Source organism: Lepidochelys olivacea (assembly GCF_965140295.1).
Source record: "Lepidochelys olivacea isolate rLepOli2 genome assembly, chromosome: 5".
In the NCBI taxonomy this organism is placed as follows: domain Eukaryota; kingdom Metazoa; phylum Chordata; order Testudines; family Cheloniidae; genus Lepidochelys; species Lepidochelys olivacea.
The window spans coordinates 131,612,454-131,637,428 of NC_140415.1; the positions used below are offsets into that span (position 1 = coordinate 131,612,454).

A 24,975-nucleotide genomic window follows, 5' to 3' on the forward strand; every position below is an offset into this window, starting at 1 on the left:
CCTTTCCGCAATACTCCTTCCTAGGCAGTCATTTCCCATTTTGTATGCGTGCAACTGATTCTTCCTTCCTAAGTGGAGTACTTTGCATTTGTCCTTATTGAATTTCATTCTATTTACTTCAGACCATTTCTCCAGTTTGTCCAGACAATTTTGAATTTTAATTCTATCCTCCAGAGTACTCCCGAAATCATGGATGAAGATATTGAACTGAACCAGACCCAGAACTGATCCCTGCAGGACCTCACTCGTTATGTCCTTCCAGCATGACTGTGAACCACTGATAACTACTCTCTGGGAATGGTTTTCCAACTGGTTTTGCACCCATCTTATAGTAGCTCCATCTAGGTTGCATTTCCCTAGTTTATGAGAAGTTCATGTGAGAGTATCAGAAGCTTTACTGAAGTCAAGATATACCACATCTACCGCTTCCCCATCCACAAGGCTTGTTACCCTGTCAAAGAAAGGTATCAAGTGGATTTGACACGATTTGTTCTTGAAAAATCCATGCTAACTGTTACTTATCACCTTATTATCTTCTAGATGTTTGCAAATTGATTGCTTAATTATTTGCTCCATTATCTTTCTGGCTACTGAAGTTAAGCTGACTGGTCTGTAATTCCCCAGGTTGTCTTTATTTCCCTTTTTATAGATGGGCACTATATTTGCCCTTTTCCAGCCTTCTGGAATCTCTCCCGTCTTCCATGACTTTTCAAAGATAATCACTAATGGCTATCTCCTCAGTCAACTCCTTGAGTATTCCAGGATGCATTTCATCAGGCCCTGGTGACTTGAAGATATCTAATTTGTCTAAAAGAAAAAGGAGTACTTGTGGCACCTTAGAGACTAACCAATTTATCTGAGCATGAGCTTTCGTGAGCTACAGCTCACTTCATCGGATGCATACCGTGGAAACTGCAGCAGACTTTATATACACACAGAGAACATGAAACAATACCTCCTCCCATCCCACTGTCCTGCTGGTAATAGCTTATCTAAAGCGATCATCAAGTTGGGCCATTTCCAGCACAAATCCAGGTTCTCTCACCCTCCCCCCCCCCCCCCCCAAACTCACTCTCCTGCTGGTAATAGCCCATCCAAAGTGACAACTCTCTACACAATGTGCATGATAATCAAGGTGGGCCATTTCCTGCACAAATCCAGGTTCTCTCACCCCCTCATCCCCCTCCAAAACACACACACACAAACTCACTATCCTGCTGGTAATAGCTCATCAAAGTGACCACTCTCTCTACAATGTGCATGATAATCAAGGTGGGCCATTTCCTGCACAAATCCAGGTTCTCTCACCCCCCACCCCCATACACACACAAACTCACTCTCCTGCTGGTAACAGCTCATCCAAAGTGACCACTCTCCCTACAATGTGCATGGTAATCAAGGTGGGCCATGTCCAGCACAAATCCAGGCTCTCTCACCCTCACCCCCTTTTGGAAAAAAAAAGGGGGGGGGGGTGAGAAAGCCTGGATTTGTGCTGGACATGGCCCACCTTGATTACCAGGAGGTATTGTTTCATGTTCTCTGTGTGTATATAAAGTCTGCTGCAGTTTCCACGGTATGCATCCGATGAAGTGAGCTGTAGCTCACGAAAGCTCATGCTCAAATAAATTGGTTAGTCTCTAAGGTGCCACAAGTACTCCTTTTCTTTTTGCGAATACAGACTAACACGGCTGTTACTCTGAAACCTAATTTGTCTAAGTAATTTTTAACTTGTTCTTTCCCTATTTTAGCCTCTGATCCTACCTCATTTTCACTGGCATTCACTATGTTAGAGGTCCAATCACCATCAACCTTCATGATGAAAACCGAAACAAAGAAGTCATTAAGCACCTCTGCCATTTCCACATTTTCTGTTACTGTTCCCCCCCGGCCCCCACCCCATTGAGTAACGGGCCTACCCTGTCCTTGGGTCTTCCTCTTGCTTCTAGTGTACTCATAGAATGTTTTCTTGTTACCATTTATGTCTCTAATTAGTTTGATCTCCTTTTGTTCCTTGGCCTTTCTAATTTTGTCCCTACGTACTTGTGTTATTTGTTTATATTCATCCATTGTAATTTGACCTAGTTTCCACTTTTTGTAGGATTTACTTTATATTCGCTCCACCCAGAGGCATTTTCTCAGAGCTCTGCGATGGGCACCATCCACTTTCAATGCAGGATGCACCCATTTAGCCATGCTACTGTACCCAGAGCTTTTACCAAAGTCTTTCTGGTAGCAGCAGCTTATTTCAGATGGAATGGCTTCACTGTTTTCCCCTACTTGTTGCCAAGACACACCTGGAAGCCCACAAGCTGACCTCATCAATGCTTCAACTACTTTCTTCCCTAGGAATAAGAGTGAACCTGGAAAAGTCTGTCCTCACTCGGATACAGACAACAGACTTCTTAGGGGCCACCCTAGATTCAGTCACAGTGAGAGCTTATCTACCAAGGGACAGGTTTCGTACCACGAGCAACCTAATAAATCAGGTTATGTGCAACCCTTGAGCTCCAGTCAGAACTTGTCTTTACACATGGACCAGTCTATTTTATGAAAATCCATCAGCAACAATAATGGTTAACGTACCAGTCAGAGTCCTTTGAACTTGGAAGAGGGACCAAACAAACCTGCCCTTTAGTATATGCACTAGCCATTCAATTCCTGACCACTGCCCTTTAATTGTCTTCATCTATTGTAGAAATTAAAATTGGCAACCACGAACAGATTTAACTTCTCACCAAAACTTTGTACAACAGGTATAAAATCTGTTCCTTATTTTGGGAAGCTGTGCAGTCTAAATTTTGAAAATATATTACAAAGATACTACCATATATTTTTCAAGTACAATGAGCACATAATAAGCAGAGCAGGTCAAGAATTTTTCAACTTTTTTTTTTTTGTGCGAGAAGGGTGCTCAGAAAATGCTGATTCATAAAAATGCATCAGCTTTGACAAAGGTCGTGTTGGAAAGATTGAGGATGGAATTTTTGGTGAGAGAGAGAGCGTGAGCCCAGAATAGCTACTAGCCTGGTGCTTTGGGCACTCACCTGGGATGTGGGAGCTCCAGGGTAATGTCCCCGCTCTGAATCGGACAGAGAAGGGGACTTGAACCTAGGTCTCTCACATCCCTGGTGAGCACTCTGACTATTGGTTATTCCAGTTGGGGTGGGGTGGGGGGGGTGGGGGTGGTCCATGTTTTTTTTTTTTTCGGTGGGGGGGAGGGGGAGGGCGGGAGAGGGGAGAACAACTTGAAAGATGTTGATTTTGCTCCACATTGGAATGAAAACAAATTCTGAAACTCTGAACATTTTTCATGAAACAGAACTCTTGTTTTCCAGCCAGCCTCACTACTAAGTTTAAACATCAAGGGAAATACCACCAATTATTACAATACTACAAATGTCCAAGGAAATTGGGTGTGTGTTGCCCTTCTGAACTGGAAGCTTCCAACTATGCAATCGCTGCATATAAGGAAAGGCAAAAAACTTCAGTTTTCTAGCCTGTCATACACATTAACATGGCAATGTTTGAACCGGATCAGATTTATTCCGTTGAACTGAGTTCTTTAACTTGCTGCCTAAAATAAAAATTACCAGATACAGGTAAAAACAACCCACAATTAGCCCTGCAAATCTGGCTGAAGGTCAGAAAGCTTTTATATATACACAAGCGTATTTTGATTACCATCGCTATTGTAAGTACTTGCTTAATATCAGCATCTAAGCAAGGATAATTGTTTCAAAACATGGGCTCATAAAGCAATTATAAACCTGAATGACTTTCTCCTGAGTCATGTGCTTATATTCTTTGCTCAACTGCAGCAACACCACAATATTGAAATAAAGTTTTATATGTACCTATAAGAGACTTTATAGCCAATGCTAAATTCAGCTCTTTACTATCACATCATACAAATGTGCACCGGTGCTATGAATACAGTACTATGGATGAAAATATCCTTCACCACCACAAGCTAGGAACAAAGATATGGGTATAAAAATACTGGAGACTGATCTGCAAATAAAGAACAAGAGTTCCATTTTCCAACAGGTGGAGCACCAAAACTCCCACCAAAATCAACAGAGAGGCAGCTGCTCAATACTACAAACTTTGGCCTCAAGTGCAAATGAAAAAAAAAAGACATTTTTAAACATAGCTGCAGACCAAAAATGTGCCAATTGGAGAAACTCAGACTCACACAATAATCTATATCTGCAAAGTTTCACTGACATCAAGTGGCATGAATCAGAATTACATTACCATACCAATGACAAAAACGCATCTAAATTTAGGGGTTTTATTGCAATCACTTTATTTAAATGTAGCAATTACAGTTAAACCTGAAATTACCTAAAAGAGACCAGCCCTTGGTGGGGGAGGGGGAAGCAGGAAAAAGAAAGTGATGTTCATCTGCCCTTGATACCAGTGTCTCGGTCTAAACAGAATCAACGTCCACATTCTAACTCTTAAATCCACCAAAGGTCAAATATGTTACATTCTTCTTTGAAATATGAAAAACTAAAATAAAATAAAGGAGTCAAAAGGGAGGAGGAAATCTGAAACGATGAGAGTTATTTCTCTATCATACATTAGGTCTGATATAAAAGTATGAAAGCTTGAAATGGATTACATTAACCAATAGCAAACAAAGATAAAACGGAGCAACAAATACATTCACTCCATATCCCCCATATTCCTGAAGCATAAAAAGCATCCAAATCTGAAGATTTCTTGAACAGTTTGATTCCTGGACGAACTTAATCTAGAATAGCTTAAGAACTGTGTTCCAAAAATTGTCTAGTAGGCAATTTTGTTTAAATCAAGTAGTGAAGAGCTGTGGACTTTTCTAAGACAAAAATAATTTAGAGCTCATCAGTTCCTAAATAGCTGAGGTGTATAATCATTAGTTTCAGACCAAGGTCAAGAACATAGCATTTATAAGGCATCAAAGACAGATTGCAAAGTGTTCTTGAACAGATCCAAGCCTTCCTAGACATAGTAAAGAGGGGTATTTCCCATGTTCAGAAAAAGTTTCAGAAATGGTAACATATTCCGCCACAGGCAATAATCACACCTAGCTACAAAGGCTTGGTTATCAGTTACTTGCCAACAAACAGCAGAAGCAAAATAGGTCTTCCAGAACTCTACTGTATAATGTGCAATTGAATACCACAGGGTAGGCCTACACTAGAAATGCTAGACTGGCACAGTGGCGGCGATTAGTAGTAAATCCACCTCTCTGAGAGGTAGGTTGATCATAGAATTCTTCCCTTGACTTAGCAGTGTGTATACCAGAACTTCACAGTCCTGAGCGATGTAGTTAAGCCGACCTAACTCTGTAGTACAGACCAGCCCCTACCTGCTGTGAACTGATTACTACTATTGAAATGAACAGGAACTCAAGTGATCAATGATAGAGAAAAAGTAAAACCCACCTTACAGGACCAATATACCATAGCATTTTAATTTTATGGACCATTGAACAAGTGATAGTCAAATTCAAAGTTCCTCAGCAGGATCCAGCTTCCTTGAAGGGAAGGCCACACTGGCTACATCTACACTGGGGGGAAAAAAACAGCCCCAAACAACCTCAGCAGCAAGTCTCAGAGCCCAGGTCAACTGACTTAGGCTCACACTACAGAGCTAAAATTAGCAGTGTAGATGTTCCTGCTTGGGCTAAAGTCTGGGCTCTGAAAACCAACAAGGAGGGTGGGTCTCAGAGTCTGGGCTCAAGCCTGCACAGAAACAGCCACACTGCTATTTTCAGTCCCATAGCACGAGTCTGAGTCAGGTGACCTGGGCTTTGAGACTCTCTGCTACACATTTGTTTTTTTAAAACAGTGTAGTGGGCTATCCATTAACCCTATCTTCGTAAGAATGAAGCACTTTAAGACACTGCGCATATATACAGTAATCTCAAGAGCAGTCATTTGGTGGTATAACCTTGTTCTGGTAATGCCTGGAATTTCAGAAAAGAAAGGATGTTGTGATAATGCCCTAGATGATTCTGGAGTTAGAAATCCAAAATGTGCCATACTGACTTGACACTGGAAAAGAACAGGTTAGACAAATACCTGTCAGGAATGGTCTTGTTATTACTTTGTCCTGCCTTCAGTGCAGGGATTGGATTAGATGACCTACTGAGGTCCCTTCCATGGTTCTATGGAATTGTACTATCCATTTTAACAGCCAGAAGAATGTGTCTGATAACTTTTAATAAGTATTAACAGAAAAACTTTTTGAAGTATTTCTACAAACAATGCCAGATTCATTGAAAAGAGAAAAAGTAGTTTAAAATAGGCTGTTGTAAGTCAGGTGCAAACCCTTGCCTACCTCCCAATTCCACAGAATAAAAACCATATAGTTACTCCAGTCTACAGAATATAGACAGTGTGCAGATTTGGTGGCTGGGCTCAGAGAAGTGCTGTTGGGACAATTAGCATGTGGCAGGTTCTAAATGTCCCATAATATGCATCAAAAACATCCCACCGCCCCCCCCCCCCCCCAAAACTATAGTCAACATTAGGAATGAGATTTGTGGTCACAAAAAGTAAATTCCATGATATTAGGCTCCCTCCTGAGTTTTTCTGCATTGTACAATATTCAGCAATTTCTAAGCTTTCATTTAAAAAAAGTTAAGTTAATCTTTTCTATTGCAAAGATACAGGTGGCATAATGTAAACTTGATAGAAAACTCTATCCAACCAATATGACATCAGCAAAGGTGTGAACTCACTGCTCAATTCTCCTCAACTTTAGAACTTTAACTAAAATAATACAAATATTAACATTATTTTTAAAAGACTTCTTCTCTTCCCCTTTCATATTTAGAAAGAAATAAGCTATGTAGAAATTAAAAACACAAAACTATGTTAATGCAACATTAAAGCTGGCTGGTTAAAATAAAGAAAGTCGGGTAATGCAACAGTTAAGGTTCCAACAGCAATGGTGACTTGATCATGTTGCATATATGTAGTTTAGTAAAATCACTTATGAGATTACTTCAATTGTTTTTAAAATATGACAAACATTCTAATCTCTCAAGTGTTTGTGTGTGTATACACACACACACCATTTTTAGAATACATACACAAACTAAAATGAAAGACACAGTTGAGCTTTAATTTCTCATGTTTTCACCATAATTCAAAAGCAATAATGATTCTGCTTACCACTTCTGTTGATGTTTCTGCATGCTCGGAAGTAACATGTTCTTGAAGAGATGTTTCCGTGTAACCCATTTTTCCACAGTAAGGACAAGTAAAAGACTGTGGCTGCTCTACAGAGAAAGCTTCTCCACCATAGTACAAATCTGGGAAAGAAAACCAGTGGGTAGACTTCATTCACGAAGGAGCATTACTAAATACACTGTAGTTAAAATATGTATGGTACTGTCAACTCTGTTACACTAGTCCTTTGGTCAAGCGGAATTTTAACTCAGGCACTTGGTTATATGTCTGAAAACATAAGGAGAACTTGATATTTATAAAGGTGTTCAACGAATTAAACACTCAAAGGAATAAATGGATTATGCTAATTTCATGCTATCAAATACAACAAAACATCATCCAGTAACTGCAAGTGCCTCATGTGCCACTTTCTACCCTAACTTGTCCCCCCAACTCCACTCCCAAATCATTTCCCCTGATGTAAGTTCACTATAATAGAAATGTGGGGGTAGGCAGGTCTCCAGGAGGATAGCTTGGTCACAGCAAATCTACACAAAACAGTATTTAAATGTGTCTTGTCTACAATGGCACTCTTTCTACCACTGTTGGAAATGAACCAACCTTTGCAACAATGGGAAACTGGAGAGAGAAAAAGCCTAGTGCAGACAAAGCTCAAACTTGGTCTATTTACCGAAGCAAATAACACTTGAAAGCTGTTATGTTCTAGTTTCCTTTTCAAGCACCTACACCTGTAGAATTTATATAGTTCGACTCCTGAACAAACAGCTACATTAAAATGCACCCCTGCAAACCTGTCATGAAAATGTAACCACCTGTACTAAAAAAAAAAAAAAATGAACTCATCCCTTCTTCACTATGATGACTATAAAACGAATAAAGCTTGTAATTTACTTGCAGGCTTAAAAGAGGTATTTTTCCTGAGCACATAGATTCAACTCTTTTCCACCATTCTTCTTCCTTGGGCTTGTTGATAGTCAAAGAGTGATTGACATTTATATGGATAAAGAATACACAGTTCTAAATAATAAAGGATTAAAAAACTGAACAAGTTTTGGAAAAAAAATATAAATCTTCATGCTCCAGAGCATAAGCCAACCTCAAAATGATGGGGGTTATGAAGGAACTTCCCTGTGGGCACGTTATTTCATAACTGTCTTGTACAGAGTTCCTTGCACCTTCTGAAACTTCCGCTATTGGCCTCGGTCAGACAGGATACGGGGCTAGACAGAGCACTGGTTTAGAATAATTCAAAAGCTGTTATCAATAGGAACTCTTGTGCTCCAAATTAGCACATGCACAGAGCCTCACTGCAGGAATCACACACCTAACCCCACAGACACTGAACCATTTTTGAACAATAATTAGCAGTTATAGTGTGTTTGCATGCCCTAGAGCCCAATATTTCAAGACCTATGGCATTAAAAAGAAGCCTCCTCTACTGGTCTTTCTATTCCTGACTGTTTCATTAAGTCTTATTTGCACATAGTTACTAAGGAGAGGCAAAGAGGCTCTGTGGAAGCAACATATTGCAGAACAAGAGTTGGATTACTTCCCAAAAAGTCTCTCTCTAATTCATGACATTGTTCCCATAGGGCTCTAAGTAGGAGGCTAAGAAACAAACTCACAAACCGGGTAGAATTAGTGGGGGAAGCAAAAGTGGATGGGAATCTGGGAGGCAGTGACCATGAGTTGGTTGAGTTCAGGATCCTGACACAGGGAAGAAAGGTAAGCAGCAGGATACGGACCCTGGACTTCAGGAAAGCAAACTTCGACTCCCTCAGGGAACGGATGGCCAGGATCCCCTGGGGGACTAACATGAACGGGAAAGGAGTCCAGGAGAGCTGGCTGTATTTCAAGGAATCCCTGTTGAGGTTACAGGGACAAACCATCCCGATGAGTCGAAAGAATAGTAAATATGGCAGGCGACCAGCTTGGCTTAATGGTGAAATCCTAGCGGATCTTAAACATAAAAAAGAATCTTACAAGAAGTGGAAGGTTGGACATATGACCAGGGAAGAGTATAAAAATATTGCTCGGGCATGTAGGAATGATATCAGGAGGGCCAAATCGCACCTGGAGCTGCAGCTAGCAAGAGATGTTAAGAGTAACAAGAAGGGTTTCTTCAGGTATGTTGGCAACAAGAAGAAAGCCAAGGAAAGTGTGGGCCCCTTACTGAATGAGGGAGGCACAGTGACAGAGGATGTGGAAAAAGCTAATGTACTCAATGCTTTTTTTGCCTCTGTCTTCACTAACAAGGTCAGCTCCCAGACTGCTGCGCTGGGCATCACAAAATGGGGAAGAGATGACCAGCCCTCTGTGGAGATAGAGGTGGTTAGGGACTATTTAGAAAAGTTGGACGTGCACAAGTCCATGGGGCCGGACGAGTTGCATCCGAGAGTGCTGAAGGAATTGGCAGCTGTGATTGCAGAGCCATTGGCCATTATCTTTGAAAATTCGTGGCGAACGGGGGAAGTCCCGGAGGACTGGAAAAAGGCTAATGTAGTGCCAATCTTTAAAAAAGGGAAGAAGGAGGATCCTGGGAACTACAGGCCAGTCAGCCTCACTTCAGTCCCTGGAAAAATCATGGAGCAGGTCCTCAAAGAATCAATCCTGAAGCACTTGCATGAGAGGAAAGTGATCAGGAACAGCCAGCATGGATTCACCAAGGGAAGGTCATGCCTGACTAATCTAATCACCTTTTATGATGAGATTACTGGTTCTGTGGATGAAGGGAAAGCAGTGGATGTATTGTTTCTTGACTTTAGCAAAGCTTTTGACACGGTCTCCCACAGTATTCTTGTCAGCAAGTTAAGGAAGTATGGGCTGGATGAATGCACTATAAGGTGGGTAGAAAGCTGGCTAGATTGTCGGGCTCAACGGGTAATGATCAATGGCTCCATGTCTAGTTGGCAGCCGGTGTCAAGTGGAGTGCCCCAGGGGTCGGTCCTGGGGCCGGTTTTGTTCAATATCTTCATAAATGATCTGGAGGATGGTGTGGATTGCACTCTCAGCAAATTTGCGGATGATACTAAACTGGGAGGAGTGGTAGATACGCTGGAGGGGAGGGATAGGATACAGAAGGACCTAGACAAATTGGAGGATTGGGCCAAAAGAAATCTGATGAGGTTCAATAAGGATAAGTGCAGGGTCCTGCACTTAGGACGGAAGAATCCAATGCAGCGCTACAGACTAGGGGCCGAATGGCTAGGCAGCAGTTCTGCGGAAAAGGACCTAGGGGTGACAGCAGATGAGAAGCTGGATATGAGTCAGCAGTGTGCCCTTGTTGCCAAGAAGGCCAATGGCATTTTGGGATGTATAAGTAGGGGCATAGCGAGCAGATCGAGGGACGTGATCGTTCCCCTCTATTCGACATTGGTGAGGCCTCATCTGCAGGACTGTGTCCAGTTTTGGGCCCCACACTACAAGAAGGATGTGGATAAATTGGAGAGAGTCCAGCGAAGGGCAACAAAAATGATTAGGGGTCTGGAACACATGAGTTATGAGGAGAGGCTGAGGGAGCTGGGATTGTTTAGCCTGCAGAAGAGAAGAATGAGGGGGGATTTGATAGCTGCTTTCAACTACCTGAAAGGGGGTTCCAAAGAGGATGGCTCTAGACTGTTCTCAATGGTAGCAGATGACAGAACGAGGAGTAATGGTCTCAAGTTGCAGTGGGGGAGATTTAGGTTGGATATTAGGAAAAACTTTTTCACTAAGAGGGTGGTGAAACACTGGAATGCGTTACCTAGGGAGGTGGTAGAATCTCCTTCCTTACAGGTTTTTAAGGTCAGGCTTGACAAAGCCCTGGCTGGGATGATTTAACTGTGAATTGGTCCTGCTTCGAGCAGGGGGTTGGACTAGATGACCTTCTGGGGTCCCTTCCAACCCTGATATTCTATGATTCTAGGAGCTCAGGGGCCGGGCAGGAGGGTCCTGCAGGCCAGATGTGGCCCACGGGTCACAGTTTGCCCACCTCTGCACTACAGGGACTTATCCTTGCTGGAGAGGAAATGCCATCACATTCAAACTGTGACTATTTGGTTGGTCCACCAGATTCAACCATCCCAGAAAGAGTCACAAAGACACAGACTGCCATCAGGCCAAGGTATCAAATAAAACTTCACTTCTACCCTGCATCTGGCTAAACCCACTGACTAGAAGACATATTGGAACCGGTCTTCCAGCAACCAAGCTAGAGCCTTGTGAAATCTAATGTGACCCCTATGGAAGTTAGAATGGGGAACAAGGGGAACTATCGTAAGATCTCTCTCCATCTGCAGGCCCCGATGCTGCTGATGAGGCACAACCACAGCAAAGTATGCGGCTGCTTCTAACCCAAAAGTTAGTACTTCTGTCTGGTAGCGGTTGCTGCCTTCCATGAACCTGAGGTATGTGTGCTTTAACCTTTTTGAGGTGAGGAAGTAGGCATTCTGAAGATTAAAATTCACCATATCCATTGTGAGAGCTGAAAGCAGGGATTATGGTGCCCAGAAATAATCTGTTCAATACTGAGAGATGCAGAACAAAGGCCACAAAGTTTCCTTTTGGAATAAGGAAACACTAGGAATGAAAGCCCTGAGCCTTCTTAAGGCTCTGGGCTCTCTGAGAACACGTGCAAGTTTTTATGCTCATCTGCATTGCAGAACTTTGCAGGACTAGAGAAATATCGCCACCATTTTGAGTAAAGTTCAAGGTGACCCCATAAACAGCAAAAAGTTGACATAAATAGCAGAAAAATTACAAAAATTAAACTAAATGTTTTGTGTTTGTATTAAAGCTACCTCTATTATGGTTAGCTTGGCTCTATGGCTACTCCACTAGATGGCCAGAGAGGAGTTCAGGCTGCAGAGGGGGTAATTATACCCTTAGTGCTCAGAATGTGGAGCTCAAGGGATCTGGACTACTGCTTATAAATGGTCAGTGGTTTTATGGTTAGACATACAACTCCTCCAACAACAGGACTCTGCAGGGCAGTGATGTGAAAGTGTAAACCAGAGTTCTCTTTTTGGTCCTAATAATTTTGCACGTCTAGGAAACTACATAAAGATTTTAGATATAAGAGGTAAACAAAAGGGACAGATTCCAATTTTCAAAAAAATTCAGAAAAATCCAAATGTAATCTTCTTTCCTCCTTAACTAGTCCTATTGCTTTCACTTTACTGAGTTCATGAGTTCACAGAGTACGGTGATGTCATTTAAGGTTCAGCACTTCAGCAGGCGGACATGCAAAATATTCTGGAGTCCTATAGGAACTTTGAAATACCATCAAACAAGCTCAAATCAATGGCATTAACAATTGTTTCCTTACATGCTAGTTTGATTACTTCTAACTTTTGGTAGGTCTTCCCAGACAGTGGATAAATATCCATCTACTGACTGAATGACAGGGAACTCCTTCCCTTTCCTCCCTCCCACACAAACAAATTTTATGTCAGACTCATCTATAAGGGCTGCTTCCAGTTTATCAATCCAGTTCCAGAAACTTCCGAAGTAGTAACACACTGTACACAGATCTTGCTACAAATCATTAAACAAAAACATGAACAGTAAATTAATCAGAAGGGCAAAGTGTAGTGGAAAAAAAGGGAAGTCCACGCAAAACTCTTCCCACAGGTAGCAGGATGTAAGTGAAAAAATAAGGATATAAGATATGCTTGCTTGTTACAGCTGCCATCTACAAAACAAATTTCAAAATCAAAGTATTTAAAAACAAGAGGGAGGGAACTGAGGGACAATTCCCAGCTTTTCAGTTGAGCTAACTCAGACCTGGGTATCTGGACCTATCTGAGGTTAGGAAAAACCAAAATCTCCCCTACATGCCACAGCTGTGTCCACACAGTGAAAACTCCAGCAATAGTATCCCATGTCCTGACACAAACAGGGAAAGTACTGAGATAAGAGATTCAGCACGAATGCCAAGCTTCCAACCCTCATCCTTCAAGACTGTCTAATGCAGCCCAAACATGAATCTCAGCCCTCCCGTGGGAGATGGGTGGGTCCCCGAGCCCAGGCTCCAGCCCAAGCCCAGAAGTCCACACTGCAGCGAAACAGCCCCGCAGCCCAAGCCCTGAATCCGAGTTGGCTGGCATGGGCCAACTGCAGATGTCTAGTTGCTATGTAGACAGACCATAGGATTGCTCAGACAAAACCAGTCTTGCTATAATGGACTAATGTAAAAAAAAACAAACAAACAAACAAAGTGACATTTTCTTCCCTTTGTCTACCGGTAAGACAACATAATACTTTGTCTGGACTGACCCACAGGACATAGGGGAAATTTACATTTTATTTTCTTTTTCTTAGTTATTTTTCTATGAGTGTTGCAAAGAAACGTGCATGTAAATTAAAATTTTGCCACTGAACAGATACCAGTATGAGGTTAGTTGTCAGATTATTACATTGACATTTGACCCAAAGGATCAAAAAAGTAACTTTCTTCTCACACTTATCTTAAGGAGCTTTATTAGAATAAGGCAGTGTTATCCCTACAGACATACTTCCTACTTCACAGCAGAGTTTTTGGCTAAAACTTTCCCCGTCCTCTTGTCTGGCTTCCTCTTACAGCCCTAAAGAAGAAACGTACATGCCCTTACATCTTTACTCGTGTGTGTGTGTGAGAGTGTGAGTGAGAGAGAGAGACAGAGACCACTATCTGTAACAAAAATATTTAGCAATGAAGATTCACCACACCCCCAAATCTAATCTTGTGGCTGGAGAAGGACTTGTCCACTTGATTAATATAAATAATCAAACCCCAAAAGGAACAGACTCTTATTCAACTTTAGGATTGTTCTTAACAGGGTTATCGCTTCTCACTAAAGCTCTGGTGCAAGTACCACTGCTACTAGAGTCATATGCCAACAACTAGATTTAGAACCAGTTGAAGATGTTGCTACTTTCTTCTATACTCATCAGCGATCAATTTCATTCGTGTAGGAGGGTCTCTGGGTACAGCTATGTCCACTGGCAACAGCTAGTATTGTTCAGTATTTTTCTTGTTTTATCAGTTTCTGTTCTTCTGGTTTTAGCTTGGGTAAGCTTCACGCTGAAATCCAGTCACTGAAGCCTGAGACTTCTTAGAGTTTTGTATCTCTAAGGCGTTGTCTACACTACAGCCTATGTTGGCATAATTTGAGTCTTTCAGGGGTGTGATAAAACATAAATGTACACAGTGCTATGTTGGTAGGAGACCTTCTCCCACTGACATAGCTTCTGCTGCTCCCCGAGGTGGTTTTATTATGCCAACAGCATAGTGTGTCTTCACCAGACGTGCTGCATGGGCACAGCTGTGCTGCTGAAGTGCTGCACATATAGACATGGCCTAAGCCTCACATTCTTTAAGCAGAGACACTTAGCATAAACGTTTGTCTCGAAGGTTGGCAGGATTGTTTGGATCTGTTGCCCCATACGCATCTGAGCTGAGATTACTCTGGTGATTGATGTGACAGTTACCCTACAGCTCAGCACAGTTAATGAGAGATCATCTTCTTGTAGAATTCTATTAAGAATTTATACCTCTCTCTCTGCAAGTCCATTCCCTTGGGTTTAGATGGGGTGGGAGTTGGGTGGAATTAACATGCTTGAAATCACAATGCATCCTGAAAGCTTGGAATTGAGAGCTAGTAAATAGTGGCTAAAAGGTAAATGACCCAGCTCCGTCATTCAGGGGTGTGAAAAATTAACACTCCTGAGCAACATAGTTAAGCTGACCTAAACTCTGGTGTAGATTGAGCTAAACTGACAGAAGAATGCTTCCATCGACCTAGCTGCCAGCTCTCGAGGAGATGGAATACCTATGCTGACGAAGAACCCTTCCCCTGGCACAGACAGTGTCTACACTGAAACACTACAGCTCTGTAGACAAGTCCTTGATGGGTGGTGATTCTCTCTTCTGGAATGCCAAAATGAGGAAATATGTCTTGTACTACTCTATGACCTGTAAGATCTAGTAAGAAGCAGAATTTCTACAATCTAAAAAATAGCCAATAACTACTAGATATGCAAAAAGAAAAGGAGTACTTGTGGCACCTTAGAGACTAACCAATTTATTTGAGCATGAGCTTTCGTGAGCTACAGCTCACTTCATCGGATGCAGACTGTCTTTCCACAGTATGCATCCGATGAAGTGAGCTGTAGCTCACGAAAGCTCATGCTCAAAAAAATTGGTTAGTCTCTAAGGTGCCACAAGTACTCCTTTTAAATTGGTTAGTCTCTAAGGTGCCACAAGTACTCCTTTTCTTTTTGCGAATACAGATTAACACGGCTGTTACTCTGAAACCTGTTACTAGATATGCACATCCTCCTCCTTTACACAGGTCTAGTGTTATCTTCTGAGACCTCTCAGGAAATAAGAGATTCTTTCAGCTGTATCTTTCAAGATCTATATGATTCTACCTTCTATTTCAAGTCCTTGCCCTATGCTGGGCCAGCACACAGATGGCTGGACTTGCTCTCAGCATTTTAAGGCTCTGGCGTCCATCAAGCTTCCTTACCAATGTCATCCTGTAAGGACTGAAGAACTACAATACAATTAGAATCATAGACTATCAGGGGTTGGAAGGGACCTCAGGAGGTCATCTAGTTCAACCCCCTGCTCAAAGCAGGACCAATCCCCAATTTTTGCCCTAGATCCCTAAATGGCCCCCTCAAGGATTGAACTCACAACCCTGGGTTTAGCAGGCCAATGCTCAAACCACTGAGCTATCCCTCCCCGCACAATTGCCATAGGTGATCAGATCTTCAGCTTCAGAGAGTTCCCTTCTCACTGAAAAGAAGTTCCAGGTTGCCTGTGGGACCTCTGAACAGTAAAAGGGACAACCAGACTTTATAAATTTGAACATAGTGAATCAGCACTACTGTCTATCTTATTCAGTTCTGATGCCTCTCATGTGGGCTTCTAGATCATCCTGAGCCTCTGGAAAATCTGGATGATCAGTAGGGTTCCTCCATAAAGGTGTCAGGTGCATAGTCTGCAATACATTAATTTCAAATGCATAAGCAATCCCTGACATCTAAGAGCACCGTATCCAAGTCTTTATTTTTCATTAATGATATGTATGGCTTGTCTGTCAAAAGTTTGAAGTTGTGCAAGACCTTGTGAACATCTCACATGGCAGTGTGACCTAAGACTAGAGCTCTGGACAGGGACTCAGTAGACTTGGGTTTTATTTTCCAGCTCTGCCACTGGCAGTTGGGAAATCTTGGTCAAATCACTTCATTTCTGTGCTTCAGTTCCCCCATCTGTAAAACAGCTATAGTACTTTTCTCCTTTGTAAAGCACTTTCAGATCTATGGATGAAAAATGCTAAGTACCGGTGATGGACCTCCTTCAAAGTCATGCTAATTACCTTTTGAACTCCAACTTGCCAAAAGACCTGAAATTATATAAAAGATCCTTGGGTCTGATTCTGTCATCTCAGATCTGCTTCAGCTTCATCAGGGGAAGTTTGAGTCGCAAGACCTGACGTTCCAGTTATGCTGGTATGCCCTGAATAGGCTATCTGGACATTGGACTATAGCTTATGAACTATTTCTGAAAGAACTCTTTGCAACTACAGAGCTCAACATCTCTGCTCTGAATATGCACCTCAATGAATTGAGCCTATGTCTGTATGTATATTGATCTTTTAACCACACTCTCTCTGTGTTGGTTTAATAAATTTTAGTGTAGTTAATAAGAATTTGCTATAGTGTTTATTTGGGTAGATTTGAAACGTTGATTAACCTGGGAGGTAATGTGTCCGATCCTTTTATTTTATATGATGAAATAAGATTTTCAGACATCGTATTTGACTTAGGTATCTGGATGGAGGTCTGAGGCTGGATCACTTTAAGGGAACTGTGTTGTTTGGACTTCTGAGTAACCAGAAGGTAATAAAGAAGCTGTTTTGTGCTGGCTTGGGGATTCTCTGCCCCATTCTTTGGGGTTCACCTTAACTGAGTGACCTCAGCTGTCCCGCACTAGGACTCTGGTCACAGTAAGTGACTGATTTTTTGATTTTTTAGTTTTTTAAAACAACTGTGTTCAAATGTCCCTGAAGACAGATCCCAGGAAGTAGCACCAGTTTATTGCTGGGCTACCACCCTGTAACCTTTACTTCAACAGACATTTTCCCTAGCATCCTTTATTCTTTCATTTCCTGCACGTTCTTCCACTGGCTACAAAGACATTCACTTCTCATGTTTTCTATGTTGCTGCATTTGCAGGCAGAAATGTAGCAGAACTCAGTGCCCTTAAGGCTTTTTTTTTTTTTTTTTTTAAATGTGGCTGAACTTTCTCCCTACAGGAGTATTTTCTTTCCTACTTTCACCATGTTTCCACTACTTTCTTGCTGGGTGATTTTTCATGTTTAGATAATGGATAACAGCCAAGTGGAATATCATCAAATTATACAAAATTTACGCTGAAGGTTTAGAACAAGCCTGAAAAAGTTAATCCAAAGAACATGAAAGTACCTCCTTAGCCATATCTGTAGCATTTCAAATATGGTTTGTGACTAAGTTCCTCCTCTGCCTTGGTTAGTCCTGTGCTTATTGGTGGATTTTCTCGCCTCAGGGGTTCACGGCAGTCCTCAGTTTGGCCACTTTCCTGGCTCAAAACTGCCATTCACGCAGTTAGCCTCATCAGTGACCAGCATGGGGAAAGAAAAAGAACAATCCCTGCAGTCTCTGCTGATCCACCTAGTGGATCGGGGAACAGGCCAGAGACCTTCCCCTCTGGTGGAACCCACAGTCCAGTTCAACTCCTCCGGTATCAAGTAGGGAGTTGGGGGGATGGAGGGAACCCGGGCCCACCCGCTATTCCGGGTTCCAGCCCAGGGCACTTTGGACTGCAGCTGTCTACAGTGGCTCCTGTAACAGCTGCGTGACAGCTACAACTCCTTGGGCTACTTCCCCATGGCCTCCTCCCAACACCTTCTTTATTCTCATCACAGGACCTTCCTCCCAATGTCTGATAATGCTTGTACTTCTCAGTCTTCCAGTAGTACGCCTTCTCACTCTCAGCTTCTTGCGCCTCCTGCTCCCAGCTCCCCGCAAGCATAACAAACTGAAGTGAGCTCCTTTTTAAACCCAGGTGCCCTTATTAGCCTGCCTTAATTGATTCTAGCAGCTTCTTGATTGGCTGCAGGTGTTCAAATCAGCCTGTCTGCCTTAATTGTTTCCACAAAGTTCCTGATTGTTCTGGAACCTTCCCTGTTACCTTACTCAGGGAAAAGGACCTACTTAACCTGGGGCTAATACATCTGCCTTCTATCACTCTCCTGTAGCCATCTGGCCTGACCCTGTCACATATCCCCCACCTCTGCTCAACACCACAGGGTTGGGCAACTTGGGACAGGCAGTGTACCCGTGACAAGCCATCTGCATCGTCATAGTGGCTTCCAGCCTGGTGTTGTATGGTGAATTGGAAAGGTTGTAGGGACAGGAACCCCATCTGGTCACCCTTGCGTTCTTTTTATTTCGCTACATCCACTGGAGGGGTGCATGGTTGGTCACAAGGGTAAACCATCATCCCAGAAGGTAACAACATAGTGTTTCCATGGCCCATTTCACAGCTGGGCACTCTCTTTCAACCATGGTATACTTCTGCTCTTTCGGGAGGAGTTTCCTGCTGAGGTAGAGGATTGGGTGTTCTTCATCTCCGACCATCTGCGATAGGACAGCTCCCAATCCTACTTCAGATGCATCTGTCTGTAAAATGAATAATCACATCATCCAGATATGCCGCTGCATAACTGGTATGGGGCCATAGGAGCTTGTCCATAAGACGCTGGAAGGTGGCAGGTGCCCCATGCAGTCCAAAAGGAAGAAGAGTATATTGAAACAGATCCTCTGGGGTAGAGAATGCAGTCTTTTCTTTCGTATCTTTGGCAAGGGGAATCTGCCAGTATCCCTTTGTTAAATCAAAGGTGGTCAAAAAATCGGGCATTGCCCAGGTGGTCAACTAACTCATCGATTCTGGACATGGGGTATGCATTGAATCTGGATCTCTCATTCAGCTGGCGAAAGTCATTACAAAACCTAGTGGTGTCATCGGGTTTGGGCACCAACACTATCGGGCTTGATCACTGACTGTGGGACTCTGATGACGCTCAGCTCCATCATCCTTTTTACCTCTGCCTTGATCTCCTCCCTTTTTGCTGCTGGGACCTGATAGGGCCTTAAAGTTACCTTTGCCCCAGGGTCTGTGATAATGTGGTGATATGCTTCTGTGGTCTGACCTGGTTTGGTTGAAAACACATCCTGGTACCAGTTGATCATCTCAGTTACGTCCTTCTTCTGGTTTGGTGTCAGATCAGTGGATATCCTAATCTGCTCCTGCATGTTATTTCCCTGGATCGGGGTCTCTTGGGCCACTACACACACCTCTTGTTGGTGCCAAGGCCTTAAGAGGTTAATGTGATAAATTTGTTCTTGTTTCCGGCGTCCTGGCTGCCACACCTTGTAGGTTACTTCCCCCACGGGTTCAACCACCTCATAGGGCCCCTGCCATTGGGCCAAAAGCTTGCTTTCTGCCGTGGGTACCAACACTATCACCCGATCCCGTGGATGGAACTGTTGGACTTTTGCCTGGCGATTGTAATGGGTTTGCTGGGCCTCATGCGCCTTTTCCAAATGTTCCCGTACAATAGGGGTGACCCGGGCTATCCGTTCTCGCATCTGCAACACATGGTCAATTATATTTCTCCCCTCATTGGGTTCCTCTTCCCAGATTTCTTTTGCGATATCTAGTATGCCACGGGGGTGGTGTCCGTATAATAACTCAAAGGGGGAAAACCCAGTTGAGACCTGAGGTACCTCCCAGATTGCAAACATAAGGTAGGGTAGTATGGTGTCCCAATCGTTCCCGTCCTGACTTACCACTTTCCTTATCATTGCCTTGAGGGTTCGGTTAAACCTTTCTACCAGCCCATCGGTCTGCAGATGATAGACTGAAGTTCTCAGGGTATGGATATGGAGCAGCGTACAGAGGTCCTTTATTAGCTTCGACATAAATGGGGTACTTTGGTCTATTAATATCTCCTTTGGTATCCCCACTCGGGCAAAGATCCCCACCAACTCTTTAGCTATTGTTTTAGAGGCTGTCTTCTGCAGGGGGACAGCTTCTGGGTAGCGAGTAGCATAATCCAGAACGACAAGTATATATTGGTGGCCCAGGGCTGTCTTCTCCAGGGGTTCCACTAGGTCAGTGGCTATTCGCTCGAAGGGGACCTCTGTGATGGGAAGGGGTACTAAAGGTGCCCTCAAGTGGGGACGGGAACTGTGCAGCTGGCAGTCTGGGCAGGATGCACAGTACCTCCGCACTTCATTATGAAGTAGGGTCCTGGTCCCTGGGTTTTCCCTTCCACGGGGACCCCATCTATTTCAGTCACCTCCTTCCTAAAGTTGTCGTACCTTGGGTCTTCAGCCTGATCCCATCCAAAATTTCCTCTCCCAGGGGTAATTGGCCCGAGATCTAGGGGGCCAGTCTCTGTTGCCTCTACTGGTTCAGAGTCGTTAGGGTGTGGGTCAGACTCGGGTGCTTCTCCCTCCTGGGTGGCCTCCTTTTCAGCTGCTCGGGTCCGCCTACCTACGAGAGCAACCCTCTGGTTTTGGGTCAGTATTCGGGTTCCCAAGGCCTTAGCTGCCCTCCTTTCCCTTTTTGACTTTCTACCCTGTCTGGGAGTGGAGAACAAATCTGGGGATATTTCAGAGAAGATTGGGGGTTGACAGTCTACTGTGGATGCCTCACTGACTTCAGGGTTTTCCCCTTTCTCTAATTCCCCTACCAGGAGTACGTCTCCAAACCCTGGGAAGTCCCTCCCTATGAGCACCAGGTATGGGAGTTTAGGGACGACACTTACTGCTACCTCAGTAGTGTTCCCCTGAATCTCGATTTTTACTGGGATCACGGGGTAATAACCAACTGTCCCATGGATGCATGTTACCCCTATACACTTAGCCCACAGCAGCTGACTACACTTCACGTGCTTTCCCGAGACAAGTGTGATAGCACTCCCCGAATCAACCAGTGGGGTCTCTACCCCATTTAGCTTCACTGGTCTGGTGTACATATGTGGGGTTAGTGAGACCCCCACAAGGTGAATTAGGTAGCATGGGTCTGCCCAGTTCCCCAGGTTACACTGCATCGGCTTCTCAGCATTGGGACACTGTGCAGCTATGTGTCCCCACTCCCCGCAAGCGTAACATCTGTATGGAGACCTAGGAGTTCCCTGGTCTCTTGGTTTGGGCAGTCTAACATCACGATCCTCTTCCCCCTCAGTGCTCCGACTCTTTGTGGCTTCTGGTGGGCCTTCAGCCCCTCTCTTTTTCCACCTGGGCTCTCCTGGTGGCCCACTCACCTGAGCTCTAGGGCTTGGTGCTGCTAGTTTAACCCGGGGTGCTTCTTCCTTAACTGGTCAGGTCAGCTCCCTCACCGTCCTTCGCCTTTCTACCAGTGCAACAACCTCGTTGTAGGTGGAGGGTTTGTTCTGGCTTACCCAGGCACGAAGGTCTGGCGGTAGTCCTCTCATGTACCGGTCAATGACCGGAACCTCTAGTATCTCCTCCGGACTCCAGGACTCAGTTCGCAACCACTTTCATGTGAAATGGATGAGGTCAAACAATTGGGACCGCAGGGTTTTGTTTTCCTGGTACCTCCACTCGCGATACCGCTGGCACGCACTGCAGTTGTTACCCCAGATCTGGCCAGGATCTCTGCTTTCAGCTGGGGGTAATCTGCTGCAGCTTCTTCAGGCAGATCATAGTAGGCCTTCTGGTCTCCTTATGGAGGCGTGGGCTCGAATCCCACTTCTCACACCAGTTGTGACAAAGTTCCTCCTCTGCCTTGGTGGGTCCTGAGCTTACTGGCAGATTTTCTCGCCTCAGGGGTTCACGGCAGCCCTCAGTTTGGCCACTTTCCTGGCTCAAATCTGCCATTCACGCAGTTAGCCTTATCACTGGCCAGCATGGGGAAAAGAAAACTAACAATCCCTGCAGTCTCTGCTGATCCACCTAGTGGATCGGGGAACAGGCCAGAGACCTTCCCCTCTGGTGGAACCCACAGTCCAGTTCAACTCCTCCGGTATCAAGTAGGGAGTTGAGGGGATGGAGGGAACCCGGGCCCACCCGCTATTCCGGGTTCCAGCCCAGGGCCCTGTGGACTGCAGCTGTCTACAGTGGCTCCTGTAACAGCTGCGTGACAGCTACAACTCCTTGGGCTACTTCCCCATGGCCTCCTCCCAACACCTTCTTTATTCTCACCACAGGACCTTCCTCCCAATGTCTGATAATGCTTGTACTTCTCAGTCTTCCAGTAGTACGCCTTCTCACACTCAGCTTCTTGCACCTCTTGCTCCCAGCTCCCCCGCACGCATCACAAACTGAAAAGTGAGCTCCTTTTTAAACCCAGGTGCCCTTATTAGCCTGCCTTAATTGATTCTAGCAGCTTCTTGATTGGTTGCAGGTGTTCAAATCAGCCTGTCTGCCTCAATTGTTTCCACAAAGTTCCTGATTGTTCTGGAACCTTCCCTGTTACCTTACCCAGGGTAAAGAGACCTACTTAACCTGGGGCTAATATATCTGCCTTCTATCACTCTTCCTGTAGCCATCTGGCCTGACCCTGTCACAGGTGCTATGGAATCACGATTGTGAAACAAAGGAACGGAAGCCAATCTTTATATTTAATGGTTCTGTACTTAATTAGAATAGTTGTACTCAAGTGTATTCCAAGCAAAAGGACTTGATGTTAATTTTCCAGTATTCAGGAGCAACCTAGCATTGCCACTGATGTGTTAACAACCCCAGAGCAACAACCAAAGATAACAGCCCTCCCCATCTCATCTTTGTCACTACATTAATTCTAGCCAGTGACACTTTACAGCCAGGGTGGCCAACCTGGGGCTCTGAAGCCACATGCGGCTTTTCAGAAGTTAAGATGCAGCTCCTTGTCTAGGCACCGACTCCGGGGCTGGCACTACAGGCGCCAACTTTCCAATGTGCCAGGAGGTGCTCACTGCTCAACCTCTGGCTCTGCCACAGGCCCTGCCCCTACTCCACCCCTTCCCGCCCCCTCCCCTGAGCCTACCATGCCCTCGCTCCTTCCTCTTCCCCCTAAGAGCCTCCTGCATGCCATGAAACAACTGATCGGGAGGTGCGGGGAGGGCGGGGGAGACGCTGATCAGCGGGGCTAATAGTTGATGGAAGGTGCTGGGAGCGGGGGAGTTGGGGGAGCTGATGGCGGGGGGGGAGACGCTGATCAGCGGGGCTGATAGTGGATGGAAGGTGCTGGGAGCAGGGGAGTTGGGGGAGCTGATGAGGGGGCTTCTGATATATTACTGTGGCTCTCTGGCAATGTACATTGATAAATTCTGACTCCTTCTCAGGCTCAGGTTGGTCACCCCTGCTTTACAGCAGAGTATTCACTTTTCCATTTAGCCTTGCTATAACTTGTCATAAAATTCAGTTTGTTTTATGCTGATAGATGTCCTTAACAGATGTATTCAAATATCTGAGCAGATAACCTAAGAGTCAAATGAAGAGAAAGCAGAAATAAAGACCTTCTAAAGAAATAAGTTTCATATGCTGCCACCAAAGACAAGCCTCAGTAGAATGCTTTTAAAAGAAAAAGCTAAATTCTGTAGACTTGTTTTTCAATGATGCTGCTCAAAAGCCCACATTGATAAATCAGAAAATGACAATACATACTATGCTTAGATATACTTCAAAATAACCACCACAATTTCAATGAGATGTCACTTACCAAAATCTACCCTTGTTAGTATGCACTGCATTGGATGGTCAGTTGTATGCCTTGTTGTCGTTGCACCACTTTCATAACAGGATGCACACAGATCGTAATCGTAGCAAATTAAACACTTGTATCTGCGACCTCGAAAATTTCCTTTTAAACATGCATCGCAGCTGACACCTGTAAACAAAGAAAATTGCTCATAAACAGTGGTAATTGCACTTCGTTTTGAAAGAAAGCAGGCTTGTCTCTATTTGTCCTCCACCTGAACGCAACACCAGAGAAAAACCGAGGAAGGTTTTATGCAAATAAAACATATTATAGGACTAAGCACATTTACGCCTCAAACATAAAAAGGCACATAGGGTCCAAAATGAAAAGCCTGAATTCTGCAAGTGAAGCACAAGAACACAATCAAATCACTAGCTTACTAACTAGTTAAGACTACAGTAGAACCTCAGAGTTATGAGCTGACCAGTCAACCACACACCTCATCTGGAACCGCTAGTACACAAACAGGCAGTAGCAGAGAGAGAGAAAAAAAATTTAAAAAGCAAATACAGTACAGTACTGTGTTAAACATAGACTACTAAAAAATAAAGGGAAAGCAGCATTTTTCTCCTGCATAGTAAAGTTTCAAAGCTGTATTAAGTCAATGTTCAGTTGTAAACTTCAGCGAACCACCATAACGTTTTGTTCAGTTATGAACATTTCAGTGTTACGAACAACCTCCATTTCTGAGGTGTTTGTAACTCTGAGGTTCTACTGTACAATCTTTTGTATGTGCTTTTAAATACAGACACAATTTTAGTAATTTGATTTTTTTCAGAACACTGCCTGAAATGAAGTGTTGACTAAAACAATCTGAAGATGCTAAAAACTATAGTCAAGTGATGATGTAGCTAGTCCAGAATGCAGGTCTTTTAAAAACCTGACAAAATCCTGAATTAAATCATTCTCTGTCTTTTGTGATTTTACTTCCACAATGTTCTGTTTTTTTGATGCAACAGTTTGACAAAATCATATTCACAAAACATATCTGCAATAGCCATCTGGATCTCC

At 43.8% G+C, this 24,975-nt stretch overlaps 1 protein-coding gene across 1 annotated transcript in view; it reads right to left on the reverse strand.

Annotated features, from left to right (window-relative positions):
• The window catches only part of KCMF1 (potassium channel modulatory factor 1), a 68,261-nt gene that overhangs the window by 16,032 nt on the left and 27,254 nt on the right, over positions 1-24,975 (reverse strand). The window contains exons 2-3 of the mRNA XM_084628663.1: positions 23,926-24,093; positions 7,170-7,309 (exon numbers count right to left, since the gene is read on the reverse strand). Coding sequence (XP_084484789.1) covers positions 7,170-7,309; positions 23,926-24,093 — 308 coding nt within the window. The remainder of the gene's footprint in view (positions 1-7,169; positions 7,310-23,925; positions 24,094-24,975) is intronic.